General features: G+C 38.8%; 1 protein-coding gene across 22 annotated transcripts in view; it reads left to right on the top strand.

The window, feature by feature from the left end:
* The window catches only part of DST (dystonin), a 474,923-nt gene that overhangs the window by 123,347 nt on the left and 331,157 nt on the right, over window positions 1-20,419 (top strand). For 21 of the 22 annotated variants that reach the window (XM_075202543.1, XM_075202542.1, XM_075202533.1 and 18 more), the window contains one exon: window positions 12,140-12,201. In XM_075202543.1, the coding sequence (XP_075058644.1) occupies window positions 12,140-12,201 (62 nt within the window). Of the gene's footprint in view, window positions 1-8,302; window positions 8,403-12,139; window positions 12,202-20,419 lie in introns of those variants that run through there. The other variant, XM_075202535.1, reaches the window with a different exon arrangement.

The following is a 20,419-nucleotide window of genomic DNA, read 5'->3' as shown; positions in this document are numbered from 1 at the left end:
AATTGTTGAAAAAGTGAATAGTTGCTATGATCGAAAGGTGCATCGCAGCTTGCTGCGTATGGGGCTGTGTAGCAGCAAACCGATCAGAGTGCCTATGCTGACCCGTCTACTGCCGAAAGCACCTGCAACAGGGGCAGGCCGGTCCCATATTGGGCTATCTTGGGCTGGGTCACTGGGCCACCTGCATTTTTTCCATTGAAAGTAGGCTGCTGAGTCGAGTCTTGCCCCCCGGGCTAAAATTTGTCATCCCTCCCCTGACCTACAATGGGCACGTGAGTGCCAGAACTGGACCTTGGAGCAATGGAAGAAGGTGGCTTGGTCTGATGAATCATGTTTTCTTTTAGATCATGTGGAAGGCCGGGTGCGTGTACGTCTTTTATCTGGGGAAGAGATGCCACCAGGATGCACTATGGGAAGAAGACAAGCCAGCAGAGGAAGTGTGATGCTCTGGGCAATGTTCTGCTGGGAAACCTTGGGTCCTGCTATTCATGTGGATGTTACATTGACACGTACCACCTTCCTAAACATTGTTGCAGACCAAGTACACCCCTTCATGGCAAAAGCATTTCCTGATGACAGTGGCCTTCTTCAGCAGGATAATGCACCTTGCCAGACTGCAAAAAATATTCAGGACTGGTTTGAGGAACATGACAAACAGATCAAGGTGTTGACTTGCTCTCCAATTTCCCCACATCTCAATCCGATCGAGCATCTGTGGGATGTGCTGGAAAAACAAGTCAGTTGCCATGGAGACACCACCTCGCAACTTACAGAACATAGAGGTTCTTCTGTTAACATCTTGGTGCCAGATACCACAGGACACCATCAGAGGCCTTGTGGAGTACTTGCATCGACGGGTCACAGCTGTTTTGACGGCACAAAGGGGTCTTACACAATATTAGGCTGGTGGTTTTACTCACTGGTGTGCACGTCTGCTTAACTTACAACGTTGTATGCTGAAGAGGGAATAGGGACCAACAGCACATTTTGAAGTGGCTCTATTCGCTGTTCATGCCCTTTATTCCTAGTTACACCACTGGCCATAGGGCAATTTTCCCATAGCTCAGGGCTTTTATTTTCAGGTCTGTAGACTATGAAGTAGTTTTCTAGGGGTCAACAATCCTTATGAGAAAAGCACTGTAAGGCGTCCTGGACAGTGAAGTGGGTATAAGTAAAGTATGTGTTTTTTTTCTTCTTGTTAACATTGGTTTTATGAAGAAACGATTGAGGGGCAGCATGGGTGGATTATAATCACCAGTGTGTTCTTAGTCACCAGGAAAATGCAGTGTCCTACGGTAAGTATTGCGACACAGTTTAGATAATGGGAAATGTCATTCCAGTGTCATAACAGGAGTGCTAGCTTTTTTAATAGTGCGTTCAGTGGTTGAAGTGGAAATTTAGAAGTGGTGGTATGAAAAATATAATGGGAATGTAAGTAAATGGAATTTGATAGTTTTACAGTGAAGGCAGAGGAGAGGTGGCGATCTGGCATACCACCATATACACCCCCACATCGACCAACATTGAAAAATACAACATTGAAAATCACTCCGCTGACATTGATGTGATACCGATGTCCAGTATTGACAGGTTAAAATTGTACTTCATTTTTAAGGTGAATATTACTGGGATCTAAGCACTTCATAGTTAACAGGCTTCATGTCCTGATGCCATAGATTTTATGTGGGCGGGGGATAGAACAACCTGCAGCCAAACACCTCATCAGAATGTGCAAAGGGGCATAGAGTGTTTCAGGAAATGAGTGCGCTGATCTTGTGGTAAGCCATGAACTGTCAACTCATATGATTATGCTAATGAGGACAGAGCTGTATGAGACAGGGGCTGGCAGCCACAGGCTGAGGGAGGTAGGTGGTGGAAGGAGCTGGATTCGCAAACAGTACAGAGTTGTGGTCAAAATGATGCAGGAAGATTGTGGTTTCAAATGTCCCTCTATATGAAATGAAGTTCATGCATGCAAGATCGCACTTATTGTAGGTAAATTTACTGACTGTCCAACTTTAACTAGAAACCTCACATGTTTTCATATCACATACTGGAGTTTTGTTTTATCAACAAACACACTCACCATTTTCTAAAATTTAGCACATTTCCAATTGTACGTTAACAATGACAATTTTACTTTCAAAAACATTGCCACTATTTTAGTAAGCTCCACTTATGTGCATTTCTTATGCTTTGGTACATGAAACACTTAGCAGACTGCTGCCTTGTAGAGGCTTCTACACACTTAGGTGCCAGTATCAATGGGTCTTTGTGGGGTAGTTTACATCACACAGTGAATAGTGTGAAGCAGCCTGGAAGAGCAGGCTATGCAGTGATATGGGCAACGTTCCCTAAAACATGCAGGTAATTGATACTTGAAAATGAGTGGATCCCTATAGACAGGATGTGCCACCAATTTACAAACTCTTTATTGGGCATTCAGTTAAGTTGACACATGTGACACATCACGCTAAAATTGTATTTGTCACATCAGTTTTAATTATTTTTCCAAAGAGAGGTTGCCGTGTTTTTACAATGTGATTAAAAAGAAGCAAACTGTGAAGATAGTGTCAAACACACAAACTTCTGCTAAATGAATGTTGGCCCTGTCCAAACACTATTCCATTTTGCAACACACACATTCCTCCCTTCTCTGCCTTTTGTGTTTTTTTCTGGCACCAAGTGTGTTTGCTTACACCACACAGAGACTTTCAATATGCCGCACAATACTCTGTTTGTGTCCAGATATAACAGTGACAAAGCTCTTGAATTTTAAATACTTTCTAAAACCTCTACTCCTGATGGTGGTGTGTTTTATTTGAATGGATTTGTTCAGGCCTCTTACTTGATGCACAACCACGAAAACAATCCCCTAATTACAGTATCATGCAGTAAATAATGAATAAGACAAAACGTTTGTGTTGTAATGACCAGGACACATTTCTTGATTAATGTTGACCTTGTCTTATGGCAGTAGTCAAAACAGTGTTGCTGAATTTCTTATGTAGTACCGGTGAATTATGTGCTGTTATTATGCGCTGGTGATATAAGCTGCATAAAGCCCAGTTAATGTATTGTCACTGTGTTCCAGACCTGACAATTCATTGTAAGTTATTAGAGTTTTGTCTAAGGCAAGCAGAGTAGGGACCAATATATAAACATCTATTTATGACCTCAGCGAGGTAGCCATCAATATGTGTCACAGCGGAACATAAAGAAGCACCGCTGCAATTTACTATGACCCCCACACCCCCCCTCTGCAAAGATTTTGTTCTGTTCAGTGGCAGCCTAACTCTGCTGGCAAATGAAGAAAGTGCTATACGTTGTCACATATCGCTTTCCAGGTAAGCCGTAGAGCATGGGTCGGCAAACCGGGGGTGGCACGCAGCTCCCTGCATACTGGCACGGCGTCCGGCTGTCATTTCATCTCATTCTCGCCGACACTGAACTGCTGTGCATGCATAGCAGTTCAGTATCGTATCTATATGTATCTATATATATATAGATACATATATATATATATATATATATATATATATATACACATACATACATACATACATACATACACACACACAGCTAGCACACCTGGGCTTGACTACATTTTAGCCTGCACACTGATAAAGAAAGGTTGCCTACCTCTGCCATAGAGGCTTCAGCTACATCCCATTGAAAAATAGCAGTGATGCCATCCCAAGATGGCATTACTTTGCTGCGAAAAGCTTTTCACAGCTTGATGAATTGCCTAAAGTAGCTGCCCCCATAGAGGTTTATGGGTACAGCGATCAGTGTTGGTAATTAGGTTAATGCCAGATAAATCTATGATTTATCCAGGGATAACCCTTTGAAAAATAAGAAAAAGTTGTATAAGAGAAACATCGGCATGTTGGCTCTTCACCACTTAAATAGACCCAGAGCCGGATTTACACCTCATGGGGCCCTAGGCAAGATATTGGTATGGGCCCCCCCCTTCTCACACACAAAGTGGCCCCTCACACACACACATAATACACACACAGTGGCCCCTCACACACACATATAATACACACACACATTGGCCCCTCACACACACATAACATATACACACACACATTAGCAATATATTACACCCCCCTCTCCCTCCCGACTTACCTTTTTGCATCCATAAGCTGTGCACTCTTCCCTCTATTCATACATGGGACGGCACCTGTCATGTGGTGCACGTCCCATGCAGCACTGGATTAAGACTCTGGGGGGCCCGGGGCACTTTAGACAGGGGGGCCCCTAAGGTGTACTATGGCTATGGCTATAATTTTAGACATAACCATATACACAGACAATACTGTGTGCACTACTGTTAGGTGCACGCAGCTCTGCCTTCACCAGTAGTACAGTGTGAAGCGGGACATACCTCCCAACTGTCCTTGTAGTTGGACCAAATCCTGACTGAGCGAGACAGTCACCCAGGACTGCCCCACCAGATCCAGGACAGATGGCAGACTGTCCTGCTCTCTCCTACCTGTTCTTCTCACTTTCATCACCTGTGGCTGCTGGTGTCTTAAACTCAGTTGTTGCTTGTGTAGATCCTGGAATGTTCGTGAAAATCTAAAACAGCCCTGGCATTAAATCAATGCACCCTTATCTAATACGTAAGCCTCCCTCCCTGCAAATAGGCCCTAATATAAAATTAAATAAAATTAATAGTATACAAGTTTAACAATAGAACTGTTCCTCCCAATAAGCCCTGACACGTGTTTTAGGGTTTTCTTTCCTTAAAAATTTGAAAACAAATGTAATGATTTCAATGTGGTTTTTTTTAAAGCTTTATTATATTTTGTGTATGAAGTGGAACTGGAAGCTCCACCATTTGAATAGTGGTGGGCTGGATCATAAATAGCCCCTTTTTGTCATAACCATCAAAAGATTTGACCACTCCTCCCTCCTCCACGGAGCCTGTTTCACAGTGTTTGGGGTTCATCAGTGTAGGATAACCACTTATTGCTCAGCATGTGAAGCACTTACATAGACATCCTCACTGAAACCATGATAAAGTTTTATGCTCATTATTAATGGCAATAGGAAAATAAGCAACTCTATAGCAGGAGTAATGCCATTTACATGGAAGCCCATTGAATCAATGTTTTACACAGTGGGAATGTAGAGCATGACCAAGGCAAATGCTGTAACAGAATGTTCATTAAAGGGTAGAGCAATATCTAGTGTATCAGTGAGGCTTGATTAGTAGCATAATAGTATCTTTGAATATTGAACTCTGAAATAACACAAGTAATCACCATACTGCTAGTATAATGCTATAATTGGAGATAGACATAAAGAATGACATCTGCACTCAGGCTCTACAAGTAAGGTTGTAATTGAACAGTATAATGACAGCAATAAACCACACACATCTGCTGTACATTTTCAGATTGCCGACTTGTAGCTGCTGCACATGCGCAGCAGCTTCTCTCTTCCCAGCTGGCCATGGTCCCATGTGACACAGAAGATAGAGGGAGGAGACCAGCCACCATACTAGCCCCTCCCCCGACTCGCGGCACCCCCGACCCCCGCTCCCGCGAGTCGGGGGGGTCGGGGGGTGCCCGTTATATATTTTCACTTGTCCCCCACAGCTGGGCCCCCCGAGAGCCGCTAGGCCCTAGGCAGGTGCCTAGGTTGCATAGTGGTAAATCCGGCCCTGATTAGACCCCATGCTTCCATTCATCAACATAAGGGTAATGTAGGCAATTTTTGGATTTTAGTTGTCAGGTCTTGAGCTCTCCAACATGGTCCTGGACTGTGAGGTTTTATGTGCAAAATATCACATTCACAGGTAAAAGTGGGTTTAAGCCAGAGTACTTTTCTCTCAAGTGGCACTTACTACATGTGAAAATCATCCTAGTGACATAGTTCAGGCTATTATCACCTCAGTGGTTTTATTACCCCAATATATCTGAATAGAAATAGCTCAATAACTATGCACATGAATAACCGCTCAGTAAATGCTCCACAGAAAACATAAAAATTCAACTTTGGGTTGTATCTTAATAGCGCTTAGTTAATTTCAACAAAAAACATTAGTATGTTATTACATAATTAGGCAACCAGTTTTAAATGGAAACATTGCAAATATTGTAAGTTAATCCATTACTAAATTTATCTCTTGGGCTTTCAGTCATTACATTATCCAAGCAAAATACACAAATAATAGGTATATTTCCGGTATAATCATTAATAAAAAATATATTATAAGGGATAGGTTACCTGCACTGATAGTCTTCCATTCTGGTTTAAACTGTCAAAACGCTCTGGTAATGAAGATTTTGTGTTGTTTTTAATGTTACTAACTCAAGGCTGGTAAACATTGGAATGTGCTATCTGTTCTCAAAACAAAACCTTTGTTTAACTATGGGTTGAAAATTAACACCACTTAATACAAAATACTCTGGCAATACATATGACCTAAGAACTGTTTCAGTTTTATAGTAAAAACATAACAATACTATTTGTACATGTATGTGGATAAAAATGTTAATTTTGTTTTATTATCCAGTGTGTCATGAATTACATTGACTGCTTGCTGATACTTATTAATGTAATATTCAGCTACTGTTGAGAACTGTATTAAAATAAGATTTTGCTTTTTTATTGCCCTGTCCCACAATTTTTGTTGCTGGGCTATAAATTTTAGAATGCAGTACATCCAATATTTCATGTGTTACTGTGCACTGCTAGTGTAAAGGTTGTATTGGCAAAAGCGTATGGAAAATGCATTAAAAATGCATAACTAAAACATGTTTAAAACATGAGCTAATTTTAATGCATTTAACCCATTGTGGATATATATGAACAGGCCCTCGTGATTTTATACCTATTATTAAGATGCATTCACCTCACCCATCTGTTATCGCTTCAATCTTTCCTAAATGCCATGGCAAGACTGATCTTCTTCTCTTACTCCTCCACATCCATAGCACCATTATGCAATCTCTACACTGACTCCCCATATTCTCCATAAACCTGTTCAAATGACATACCCTAACCCTCGTCCTCAACTACCAACACCCCTTCTCGAAATACTCCACCTTCACTCTTTAAGACCGACCTTTACCTGCGCCTTTCTCCTCTCTGATAACCACCTCCTACCTACAAGACTTCTTGTCTGTAACCACCTGTGGAATTCTATAACAAGCCTAATCAGACTCTACCCCAGCCTTCAAATCTGCAATCACTCTGTGAAAATAAATAAATGGTGATCATGATGATGATGATGATGATGATGATGAAAACCCAGCTCTTTGTTAGAGCCTACCCTACTCTCACTATGCTACTGGTACACAATTTACATCCTCGCTACTGTCACAATGTCCACTCTCAGCTCTGCCCTTTTCCCAATAGAAGTTAAGGTCCCACACAAGCTGGACCCTCCCTATTGTTTGTTGCAGGTGCGTATTTATTTTGCCTGTCTTGTATGTCCCTGTTTTATGTATGCTCAATTTACTTACACTCTCTAGTGCGACGGAGCACTGTGGCACCTTACAAATGATAACTATATATTTTATTTTGAATGGAGGGTAAAAGCAGATTATGCAAAACATCACGTATTCCTTTGGTAAAAAGATTATCTGTGCACAATAAATTAAATATTTTGTGTGATGCCTCCATATTCTTTAATATCTGCTTCTACTGATGATGTGTTTACAATTTGATTAAATAACAGTTTGTTAGGATTATTTTATGCCCTGATCACTAAGCATGGTAAATGGATTCACTGCCATGTATTTATGGTTATTCGGTTAGTTTAATTAAGTTAATTTATACAGTGTACTGCAAGATAGGTGCTGCTCCTAAACCAATACTTACCGTTCATGTGTGTGAGACATGAATGTACTAATTATTATGGGCTGTGTATCAACTATTCCTGGACTATATTTACCACCTAGAAATAGTTACACATAAGATCACAACTATGTTTTCAATATGCTACTTACTAAAATGCATCAAATGCTTTCCCCTTTTATTTTATTTTTTTGTGGTTAATAAGTTTATTGTCACTGTTAGTAAATAAGATAAATGTTGTTTTATGTAGAGACATATTTTTGAACTCACAGCCTGGTATAATCCTTTGTGTTTACACTGACGGTTTGTTCTATATAGTGCTTATAGTTGGAATCACAGTGTTATTTTGTGTCATTCAGCAAATGAAGCGTTTGCTTGTGTGTGTTTTTTTTTTTAAATGGGTGTTGCTGCTGGTTTTTAGCCTGGCAGGCGGAGCTTGCTCGTCATTGAATTTTCCTTCCTGCACTGCAAAATCTAAATCTACTTTAATTTAACACCAAGAAGGGTAGGAAGAATGATGTGGCATCTGTACAGTAGTGAGCAGAGTCTGAATGCAGTGCTGGTAACTCTGATGTGCTGTATGGGTCAGTATGTACCATGTACTTGTACAGCTTGCAGTGTGGTGTCTTTCTCCTTCTGGCACTCAGCATATGTCTCAGATGACAGCGTGTTTACTACTTGTTTCTATGTTTGTGAAACAACAGGTTGAGAAAAATATAGAAAACATAAATAGGCTTTTGAAATTTGTATGCTCTCGGTAGAAATACAGCATTAGTTTTTGTTTTGTGTATTATTTGCTGGTTGTATTCCAAGGAAATTTTAATTTCTCATTAGTGATTGTTTTTAACACTGTTTGAATTACCCTTTATGAAGTGTGAACATTTGTGTCATTTTTGGTTGTGTAAATGCATGGACTGCAACTGTGACTATTTTTCCTTAGTGTTCATACATTGGAAGTTATCCTCATTCATCTGTTTGATGGTTTATTATGACGTTTTTCAATGTTTAGTTTGAAATTGAAAGGTAATGCTCTCACCTCATAGTACTGTCTGCTATGACATGTGGACCATCTCCTTAATTTGAGTGTCTATATCTTTTTCCAGAATATTTGACGTTTTTTCTGTGTATAATAAAACCAATGACTTAAGTAGATATTGAGGAAGCCTATATTTCAGCTGTCACAATTTTGTATTTTAAAGTTTAATTACATTATTTTTTATTCTATTTTGAACAAAATGCATCTATTGAAACTAGTAGGCAAGTTCCAATTACTACCACTTGCAAGACTACCTGACCTTTTGCGAGGGCTTAAAGACTCTGCGGACTGAGGCTAAATTGGTACCACTTCCAAATGTATACAGTTCCTATTCCTTGTAGTTTATCCAAAATCTTATCCCACTAATAAAATCAAATTTTGCATTGTGTGGCAATCAGGTACATCATTGGTACTATCCTGCATTCTGCTTGAAAACCCCTTATCTGACCATGTGTGCGAAGCCCCCTATTATCCGGTGCAAACATTTAATCATAACAAACACACTGCCATCTTGGTAATCCGTGTTCGTGTCCTTAAAAACAGGAGCAGTGGTGGAAAAAAATGGGTGCATAACATCAAAAAGCTGAGTGTAACATCTTCTGTACCGTGCTCCTTAATTTTTTTCATAAATATTCCTGCTGTAGGTTAATGAAAGATATGAACTATCAGCTATTGGACCAACCGCTAAGCAGACAAATTTCTGTCATATTTGACCATACACTTGTGTGGCCACATCTGAAATAACCATCCAATCAGGACTGAACAACCATTCATTAACCAAGTTGGCAATGACCACATTCATAGTCAGATGTGGTCATTGTCTGCCCACATTAACTTCTGATAGACTCCAATAGATGTTGCTTATGAGCGGTGTTAATTGTAGATCCATACAAGCAGTGAATTGCGAACAGTTAGTTCTGAAAATCGCAGTGTGTAATAGATCAGTCTGACTGCAGGTAGACTTTTGTTATTCCTCATACTGGTCACACACAGGACAAAGGACAGGATTATTGTTCATTGTAGCCACCCACGTGGGTGAAAAAACTGTACGTGACCGACTGTTCATCTCTTAGGTCTAGCAGCCTGATCACTTCCGGCTTCATGGGAATTTTTAAATATAATTTTTTATTGTTTTAAGTTATCTTTTATTGGGGTCATTTACAACCATATAATGCTGAAAACTGCTTTTCCCCCCTGTTTTTTAATGTCATGTACCTATGTGTACAAGGCTTTTGCAAAGACACACATGATGATGGGCAGACATTAGTAATGCCATTGAAGGACACTGTGACCAGACTTTTGCAGAAAAAGACTGATAACAATGAACAATAGCTTACACTTGGTTGCACAGCAAACAAATAGAAAGTCAAATATCTCAAGTTCTGCCAAGGTATGGGAACTATAATGCATATATTTGTAAATATTAATAGTAGCACTTTTATATAAGGCACAATTTACTAGGATTAGTGGTTCTTTAATACCTGAATTAGGGTCACACCAACACTATTTGGGAGCAATCTGAGAAATTCTGAATTACAGAAGTTGCAGTGGATGTTTTTAAATCCATGTGCTCATATCGGCTGATGTATGGTCTGTTGTGTTCAGGCTCAAAACCAGATGCGCAGATTTGAGCTGCATTATCCAGCCTTATTGATCCCCTTATAAATTTGATTCTTTATAGTCATGTGTACCCTGTATTGCTGATAATAGTCTATGTTGCTGGCCCCCACTACTGGTATTTATGTTATGTGCATGTTGCTGGTTTGGATATTCAGATGACTTTTAAATATGGTACTTGTGATGGCAGAGCCTTCTGACAAGTGTCTTAAGGTGGTGTCACAAGGCTGCCACTCTGTCTAATCACCAAGTGGCAGGATCACTTTTCAATTTTGCAATACAAAGAGGTGGCCAAATTGAGTTATTTGGAGCTCACTCCAAGCATTTGGATCACTCCGGGAGATCATTATTGGCCATCACAATCATCTCAGGGTCACACACTCTGGTATAACAGCCAATATTGGTGTGTGTGTGAGCAGAAATACAGGGACATATATAGATCTTCTGAATCTTAAAAGTCCACACTGGTAGACTTGTGTTGACTTTATTTATCTTTAACTTTTATATTGCCCAAATCAATGACCATTATAAGTATTGTATATGGACATACTTATTATTGAGGTCATAAAGAAATACATCTGTGATTTTGAAAGGCCCTTGTTTCTGCTATTGACAAGTATTGCTGTCAATCAGCTATATGTCAGTATGGTGTTTGTGTGTTCCTGGTGTTCTAGGAACTATATATACTATTCTAGTATATATACTCAGTCTAATAGTGTATAATAAATGTCTTGACAGTGACATGCATCTGTTGTCCAGCCCGTTTGCAGGTACTAGTAATGAAAATGTGCCTACAGCTGTCATCGCGTTACTGATGAGTACATTTCAGACTCAAATGGACTGGGAATGGTTGATTCTGGCAGGAATAATGTATTGGGAAAGTGACTTTAATTCCCTGGTGTGTAACAATTGCCATATCCCACTGACGGTTATCATTGCTAGAAATGTGCCTATGATGCTCATCATTGTTCTTATAATTGCCCTTCCCATGGGATGTTGGTGTGCTTGATAGGAAAATGTCTTGGGTAAAGTGACCTTAATTCCCTAACAACTTAAAACTTTGCCCCATACATATGGTTTAAGATGTGTGTGGTGCATGGTTTACAACAATTTCACCTCAACATAATCTTGATCTCACAATTAACCACTTCTACCCCCAGTCTTTGTGAATTGTTTCAGTATTTTCCAGTATGCTTTTCAGCTTTATATTGTTTATGCCATCTGTTATAAAACTGTCTAAAATCAGATATGTTACAAAATAGATCACAAAATGAAGCACATCAACATACATTTTGATTAAAGAACATATAGTTTACTCAATATCTGCCTATCATATAAATTTGCTGAACAGCAAAGTTGCTCTGAACTGTCAACACAATACTGCAATTACCTTCACATTCCCTGTCACTCTATGGGCGCCTCCAGTTCTTTGATATATATGTGCATGTTAAGGTGACTTTCTTTTTATGCTGAAGAATGTAACCATGTAACTTTACTTAATTTCTGTATACAGTAACATCATAGGCCCTGTCGTCTGTGACACTAACCACCCATTCCACATACAGTGTCCCACACTTCCCCCCCTTACACGGTTCTATCTCTCTTCTGACATTATTTTTGTCATATGTTTTGTTTTCTTTCTTAAACCATTTTGCTTTCTATTTCCAGATGAAAGAGACAAAGTACAGAAGAAAACATTTACTAAATGGATTAACCAGCACCTAATGAAGGTGAGTAAGCAGCAGATGGATGCACGTCATATGGTCTGTGTGCACTGCAATTTCTGTTGGACTTGGTTATAATATGTTTCCATATTAAATACTCCACATCAGTCCTTATCAATTTCTAGAGTATAAGAATCGGATACGATGTGCAGAATATGATGAATTGCAAATCTTTTAAACCCACATTTCTCCTTGGAAATTAGGGATAGTTGACAATTTAGTTGTCCATACATGTGAAAGTGACATAATTGTATTATATATTGGCATATATGGTTGTGATATAATAGCAGTTATTATTTTTCTTAACATAAAATGAATGTACTGTGCTGTCCAGAATGCAGAGTACAGAGTACTGATGAGTCCTTCTGAGTGGATAAGACTGCAAGAAGTAACTTGTATAGTACTGCTGTATGCATAGGAATATGACTCAGGGAACGCTGTCATTAGTCTTCTCTCTGTACATGTATTGTTAGTACAGCCTTGGTAACCACTGCCAAGCTGGCTCACAACAGATATGTGTTTTAAATTACAGAAAATCAAGCAGAGACTAGTCATAAAATGGAAAAAAAAGAACACTTACATTTTTAAATAACAGTCTAGGAAGACAACACAGCCATGTGCAACCAGGATATGAATGAATGTGCTTTATATAACTTGCTAGTTGTATATGTTTTATGCATACGTGGGACTTGTAACTGTGGTCACTTCATCCATAGCCTAGGATCTAGCTGGACAACCTGATACTCACTCCACTAACACCATGACTGGCTCTTTTTTTGAGCCTGGAGAATTGTGAATGTGAATAGGACAGTCTGCTGTATATGCTACATTTCATTCAGTCATTCAAGTCTCCAGACAGTTACACCTCAAGGAAACAGCCAGCTGAAATCCCCGGAGGAGGAGGGGAATGTTGTCCTGAATGGTAGTAGTCCCAGAGATGGGAGCCATGCAGTCTCCTGGAGTCTACTGCTGGTTCTGTAAACTTAAGTGCTGCTATGCTACTGCTTTGCAGTACAGTGTTATCTTGTACAGTTCACACTGCTATGCAACAGGGAAATAAATAATTTGTAGAAAATATGTGTTGTATGACTCAAATTCACTTAGTTCAGATGCATGGTGTATTTCTGTATAGTATCTATTGCAGACATGCATCTAAACTAATTGCATTGCAGCAAGTGTATTTCATATGACCTTGGTTTAAATGGCTGTTCTGGCAACTACACTAAGAAAGCTACAATAATTACTTTTAGTGTCATTCGCTGTGTGCTACCGATGTAGGGGGCCATATTGGATGTAATTGTATTAATGCTCGATATCATTAGAAATAACCATCTCTATATGTTGTACCTCTGTGTGGTGGTGCTGTCCATGCCAGAATGTCAGTGTGCCAAATATATATATAGTAACATTGTGTTATGTTGATATGTCATTATTTTTGTAATATATTATAACCACATTCTGGCTCTAGATCTTATTGTTGTTTGCTTAGCATGGTAAAACAGTATAATGCAATGCAAATATATTATTATAGATGTTGATCGTTTCCAGTAATATGTAATGCTTTTGTATTTGTGTAAAAATAAATAAGTACGGCGTGTATATATATATATATATATATATATATATAATATATATATATATATATATATATATATATTGGCAGAATAATTACATATTTCATATATTTTAGTACAGTGGAGGATTTAAGGGAGAGGTTGAAATGCTAGACTAAGCTTGAAAGAGAAAGTGAAAATGGCTAAAAACTCTTAGATAATGGTGAGCATGTTCTTCATTGACAACATGTAGTCATTGTGTCTAACCCATACCCATACCATTTTACCTTCAATAACATGCTAACAAAATGCCAAAGGTTTACATGACATTTCTCTATGGAACAACTTTAGAACTTCACACAACTTCTGATTTACGTTATCTTTTTGCATAGAAATACATGCCTATATGTTATGTCTCTGTCCTATATTAAATCTAATTTAGGCTTTGTAATATTACTTATCCAAAACATGTTTAGTTTAGCCAATGCACCCAGATATTTACTGCAAGTACTTTTATGGAGTCATTTCTACACATTTCAGTAGTTACACACCTTCGGTAACTCCTTAAAAAGGTCAGTCTCACTTTGTCTCAGTTGGTCATATTGGCTTCTAAATTCTACATAGTTCTGTATACCCATTTCTAATTTGCCTTTGAGATAATCCTTTGAATGACAATTTGTATATTTAAAATTGTAATTCTGGAACTTCCCATTCTGTGCATCTAATCTATCTTACATACACATACATGCTTTTTCATTCTTCTGATAATCCCATAAACTCAACTAAACACTGATCATTACTGTGTTTATAACTTAATAGTAATCATATGTGTATAAAAATGAAGTTCAACATGAAACACACATTTTTAAATGCTTCCAATATATTGATGGGTAGCAGACAGAAGCTCAGCATGTATGGGGACCTTAATTGGAGAAGAAGCCCCCAACCAAGACACAACTCCCTGGTCATGTATGTTGCTAATTGTGCAAATGATATATACAAGATAATCAGACATCTATCTCTCTATTAAACTTGTGGCAAGCAGATACCTCCTATGATCAGACATAGTTGAAGGAGATACCTTTTATTTATTTTTTTACAAACAATAAAATATTCATGGGTGCAATATCTTTCAGTTTGTGCAAATTTGCCTAATTTTCAGCTCTTGACACTATTCTATTCACAGCTCGTGATTTTGCAAAGGAAAAAAGTATTCAGAACCAACTTGTGAGGATCAATCCTGGTACTGGTACTTTTTGTTTTTGTTGTATTGCTCAACAAACAAACAATAATAATTATCATAATAATAACAATAATAATACAAGTCATGTGCCAAACTTGGCTTACTGGTTAGCACTTCTGTCTCACAGCACTGGAGTCATGAGTTCGATTCTCAACCCTGTCCTTATCTATGTTTGTTTGTGTCGGTATCCTCCGGGTGCCTCTCTCTCTCTCTCTCTCTCTCTCTCTGTATCTCTCTCTGTATCTCTCTCTCTCTCTCTCTCTCCTATTAGCTCCAATAGGGCAGGGACTGATGTGAATGACAAATATTGTCTGTACAGCGCTGTGAAATTGTTGGCGCTATATAAATAAATGGTGATGTGTAGCCCAACTTCTTACTCCACACAGAGTTTCAATATAAACCTAATAGGCCAAACAACCTTAAAATAAAGACAACCACTGTTTTTGTCAACAAATTATCAGAGTTTAATTGAAATAAAAACTTAATTATTGATACAGAGTATGTCCATAACCTCTCCTCTTCCCTGGCTCAAGTCTTGCCTACTTGTCAAATAATCATCACCATAGTCTGCAGGAGGAAAGTACATATTAATATTGATGCTTAAAATTCATACAACTGAGCCAAATATATACTTTTGGTGATTTGCGGCAAATCTATTGTACCAATTTATATACTCCGCAAAAGTTTTAGGCAGGTGTGGAAAAAATGCTGCAAAGTAAGAATGTTTTCAAAAATAGAAGTGTTAATAGTTTTACCAATTAACAAAATGCAAAGTTAATGAACACAAGAGAAATCTAAATCAAATCAATATTTGGTCTGACCACCTTTTGCTTTCAAAACAGCATCAGTCCATCTAGGTAACTTGCACAAAGTCATGGATTTTGTAGGATTATAGTCAGGTGTATGATAAAGCAATCATACCAAAAAGGTGATACTATCATATTTCATATATAGGTTGAAAGACAGTCATTAACTGAAACAGAAACAGTTGTGTAGGAGGCTTAAAACTGGGTGAGGAACAGCCAAACTCTGCTTCAAAGGTGAGGTTGTGGGAGACAGTTTTATGTCACAGGTCAATCATGGCAAGACTGAGCACAGCAACAAGACACAAGGTAGTTATACTGCATCAGCAAGGTCTCTCCCAGGCAAAGATTGCAAAGCAGACTGGGGTTTCAAAATTTGCTGTTCATGCTCTTTTGAAGAAGCACAACGAAACAGGCAACGTGGAGCACCGTAGACGCAGTGGTTGGCCAGGAAACTTAGTGCATTTTAGTAATTGATAAAATTAACTATTAGCACTGTTATTTTTGAAAGCATTCTTGCTTTGCAGCATTTTTTCCACACATGCCTAAAACTTTTGCACAGTACTGTATGTTTGTCTTTTTTTCTGTTTACATTTCTATAAAAGCTAAATACACAGAAAAAAAAATCTGTACTAGTGGAGTATGGTTTTAACATACATCAAAGTGAAGGCACTTCATAACACTTGAATGACACTGCCTTTTCGTTTGTGCAGGGCTCACTTAAAACAGGTATCTGTTCTTTCACAACTGTGGAAGCAACTGTGCTGCTTTCAACATCTATATCTGAAAGTTATCTTTGTTAGACAGTACCTCTTAAAGAAAATAGGTGCTTGTGAAAACAATCAATGTCTTTGTTTAATTTCATTACAATTGGGCACACACTTTTCACAAGGAAATTACCTTCTGTAGAAACAGAGAAAAATCCCCCAGCAACACTGGTGTGAGCTAGTGCTCGAGTGTCCTATTAAAGTAATTCTATTGTTTTAAAATAAGCATTGCCCAATCAATTGAATGTGTGTCCAAAGCACAAAGTGATTTATTTTTAACAGATGTAAATAGTCAACAATTCAATACATTATTATATCATGATAAAGTACAGTACAGCACAGCCAATACCAAAAGATAAGTACATACCAAATGCAATCGCTTGCGCACGCTGCGCACCCACCGGACCCGATGGACAATATTCTGTATAGAATATTGTGTCAGAGTTGACTGAGGCCCCGGTGAGATGCAACTAATATATATACAGTCAGTGTTTCATTGTGAACAATAGAGATGACGTAGATTGTTTCTATAGGTCCAGACGTTGGGTGGGTCCAGGCCAGACAGGTAATAGGTTGATTCAATCTAAGGAATCCAAAGGTGGGGGTCTTCTCTCCAGGGGGTCTGCTCCTTTTCATAGCCAGTATCATACAAAGGTTTTACTCTCTAATATCAATAACTAAAGTATGCAATGTGCGATCTCTTCGCCGACTGCACCGGACAGCTGCCGATGATTAGGGCTTCAATATGATATCAGGCATGACACCTTTCCTATTACCTAAACCTTTAATAACACTACAATGTACATATAATCAACATATACATATATATATATATATATATATATATATATATATATATATATATATATATAGACTAATAATAAACCGAATACTATCTGCTCCTGAATTACAGTGTAACGGAACCAATATGAAATTATATAAATAACTAACTGTTGTAATGCGGGTGTGTGCGTGCGTATTTTACCGTGCGTACGCACCATGTCACGTAACACGTGGCGTACGCTTCGCAATACGCACGGCAAACCATTATTAAACCAATATACTTTCGTTCATCCAATTATACGACTTCAACAGTCCACCCTTTGATAGTACAATAAACTATCACCTTAAAGATGTTATAAGCAGGATCTCAGTACCACGTTTCATTGTTATGTAATACAAATCCCCTTTGGTGTATGTCCACACTGTTTGTAGATCTAAACAAGTTATCATAAGATCCTCTAACTGACCTTAATCCTCTAAACGACTTCTTCTTCTACTATAAACCGTACACTTCTGGAGCTTGGAGATAACTTTTTGTATGCCCTTCAAGGGTGCAATAAAACACTTAATACATTATTTGGAAAGGTACATGGTACAGTAGAACGTGTATCAGCTATACAGAATTCTCTACTACAGTTCTTCAAGTTTAACAGGTTCTTCTGTCCAACGCATGTCTTTAAGCTCAGAATACATTTAAACACTTCATGTTCATCAATAGCATCATCCTATGTCTATCAATAATGTCATATGCAATCTCCTTCCGCTTGCGTTAATATACACACATCTAATAATGTCACCAGTTCTTTTCATCAACACTTGTGGGCGGGCTATTGTCTGTTCGTTCTTCCCAGTCTCCCAATACCCAGATTTAACAGTGATCGGCTTGTAAAGCATTGGGAGACTTCAGACTAAGGGACCTAGGTGTTCTACTTTTTCCCCTAGTGACCCCCCACCCATAGTTCGGGTACCTCAAGAATATTTAGTGGAAAGAGAACTAATCCTACTTGATATAATCACTGAGGCATGCGTGAGCACGCCCAGCACTTTGTTTGGTCTAAAACCTTACCCTCCCAAGAATGATAATCATTCTCAAGGATGCCTGCTCAAGTCCGAATATTACTGGACTGGCATCGCTGGGTGTGTCTCTTTTTTTAACTATGGGGTCGCCGTACTTACGGACGTAATGCTACTCAGACAATAGCCCCTCGCACTTTCTCCAAGCTCCAAGGTTTCTAAATTTTCCTTTACCCCTGAATTGAATAGAGTAATTGACTGGACTGATTATGCTACTAACTTCTTCCTCCCCAATACCTCCTTATCACTACCTGAACCAGTCTCTGCCACCTGCTAATAATCAAAAGAATTAACCGCCCTGAGAAGAAAATGAAATGAGAGAACACAAAACAGGAAAAACTACAACTTCATGCTGGACAACAGTCTTAGCCTTTGGCTCAGGTGCTACTAACTGCATTCGAGGCCTTCCAGTACAGACTCATGAGTGCCCTTGGACCCTTCTCTGAGTGTTGGCCCCTCTGCAGTGGGTGGTATGGGCACCAGTGTGTCTCTGCTACCCTTAAAGCCGTGAGGCTGGTAGCCTACACCTGGTACCTGTCTGGCAAATAACCTAAGCTTAAGAAATTTCTGCTCCACAACTTACTCTCCCGATCCAACATCCTGACAGTTAGTGTGACCTTTCAGGAAACAGTGTTTCGGACGTTCTCGGTTGCTGTCTCACTATTTACCTTCTCTCAAGGTCTAACCTAGCCTCCCAGTTACAATCTCATCTCACGAGGGGTCAAGAACATTTCAAAAACTGACAGGTTAGGAGTCTGCCCAGGGGTGATCTCTTGGTAGCGGGAAAGGACTAGTGGCACTTCAATCAAGTTCCAACTCTTATTCTATTCAATTCATTCTACCGAGTACCACTACTTTATGTTCACACTGGTTTATGGCTAACTGAAAGTATGTGATTTGTTACCACTACTCATACATTATACATCTATTATCAATAACATGAATACCCTATCATCTATTATAACTCTAGGACTATCACATTGAATAACAAAAGCTTTGAGTATGATACAGTAATACATTAGACACATTTCAATACATCTCTACCCAGACATTTTTCATTGGTACACCTGTGTATACTTGAGGATCCTGCATGGTGGTAATTGGATGACGTGTATTTGTTTTACCTGGAGGAAAACCCATCAGCAGGAGGGATATGGGATGGCTCTATTGGTCTACCTTGTCCATCTCTCCAGAGTCCACCAGACTCCTCACCACATCTCTTTACCTTCCAGACAGTTTATCCCTCGGGTAACACAAATCTTCCTATATTAACCAATATGTGTATGCGTGCATGTGTGTTCACCTTTTTAAAACTAAAACAATACAACGAAAAACAAACAAAACATAGATTTGTTAGCTGTCACATAAAACCCTGCTGTCTATTTGACAGCTATGTTCTCCCTGGTGTGACAGCCATGTATGGTTGTGCGTGTAAGTGTGGACCTTACTAGCAGCTACTTCCGTTGGTAACTGTGTCCCTGTATAAAGTCCTCTATGTAGTGTCCTAATCATGTGCTGGTATTGCTATAAAACGATTTCTCAGTCACCTCAACATCGCCCTCTAGACTAGAAAAATGCTAAAGACCAATGTATATCAATCGATTTTCCCTCTGCCAACTCACATGTCATTCTCAGTACCTCATATTCAGCTACTTGACTAAGTGGGAAAGGCAAAGAGGTCTCTTTCTATAACACTTTCTTCAAATATAACAGTATCCAGTACATGCCTGTCTAACAGTGAAAATTATAAAACATGAAAATTCTACATTTTCTAGGGTTTCACATTATGTCGTATCTTGTGGTAAAAATCCTACTCCAATGTTCTACACAGAGATGCATATCTGTATGCCTATCCTCTAGCAATCTCCTGTCTCCACCCTTTGTGCATCCATAAAAAAACACATTTTTGTACAGGAGGCACGAACCAAAACAACAAAAAAAAACAAAAAAAAAACAGATATGCAAACTATAAAACATGAATCGTATTTCCACAACAGAACC

The sequence above is a fragment of the Mixophyes fleayi genome, chromosome 3 (assembly GCF_038048845.1).
Source record: "Mixophyes fleayi isolate aMixFle1 chromosome 3, aMixFle1.hap1, whole genome shotgun sequence".
In the NCBI taxonomy this organism is placed as follows: Eukaryota; Metazoa; Chordata; class Amphibia; order Anura; family Limnodynastidae; genus Mixophyes; species Mixophyes fleayi.
Note: the sequence above shows the minus strand (reverse complement) of the source record. Positions and strands in the feature narration are given on the sequence as shown.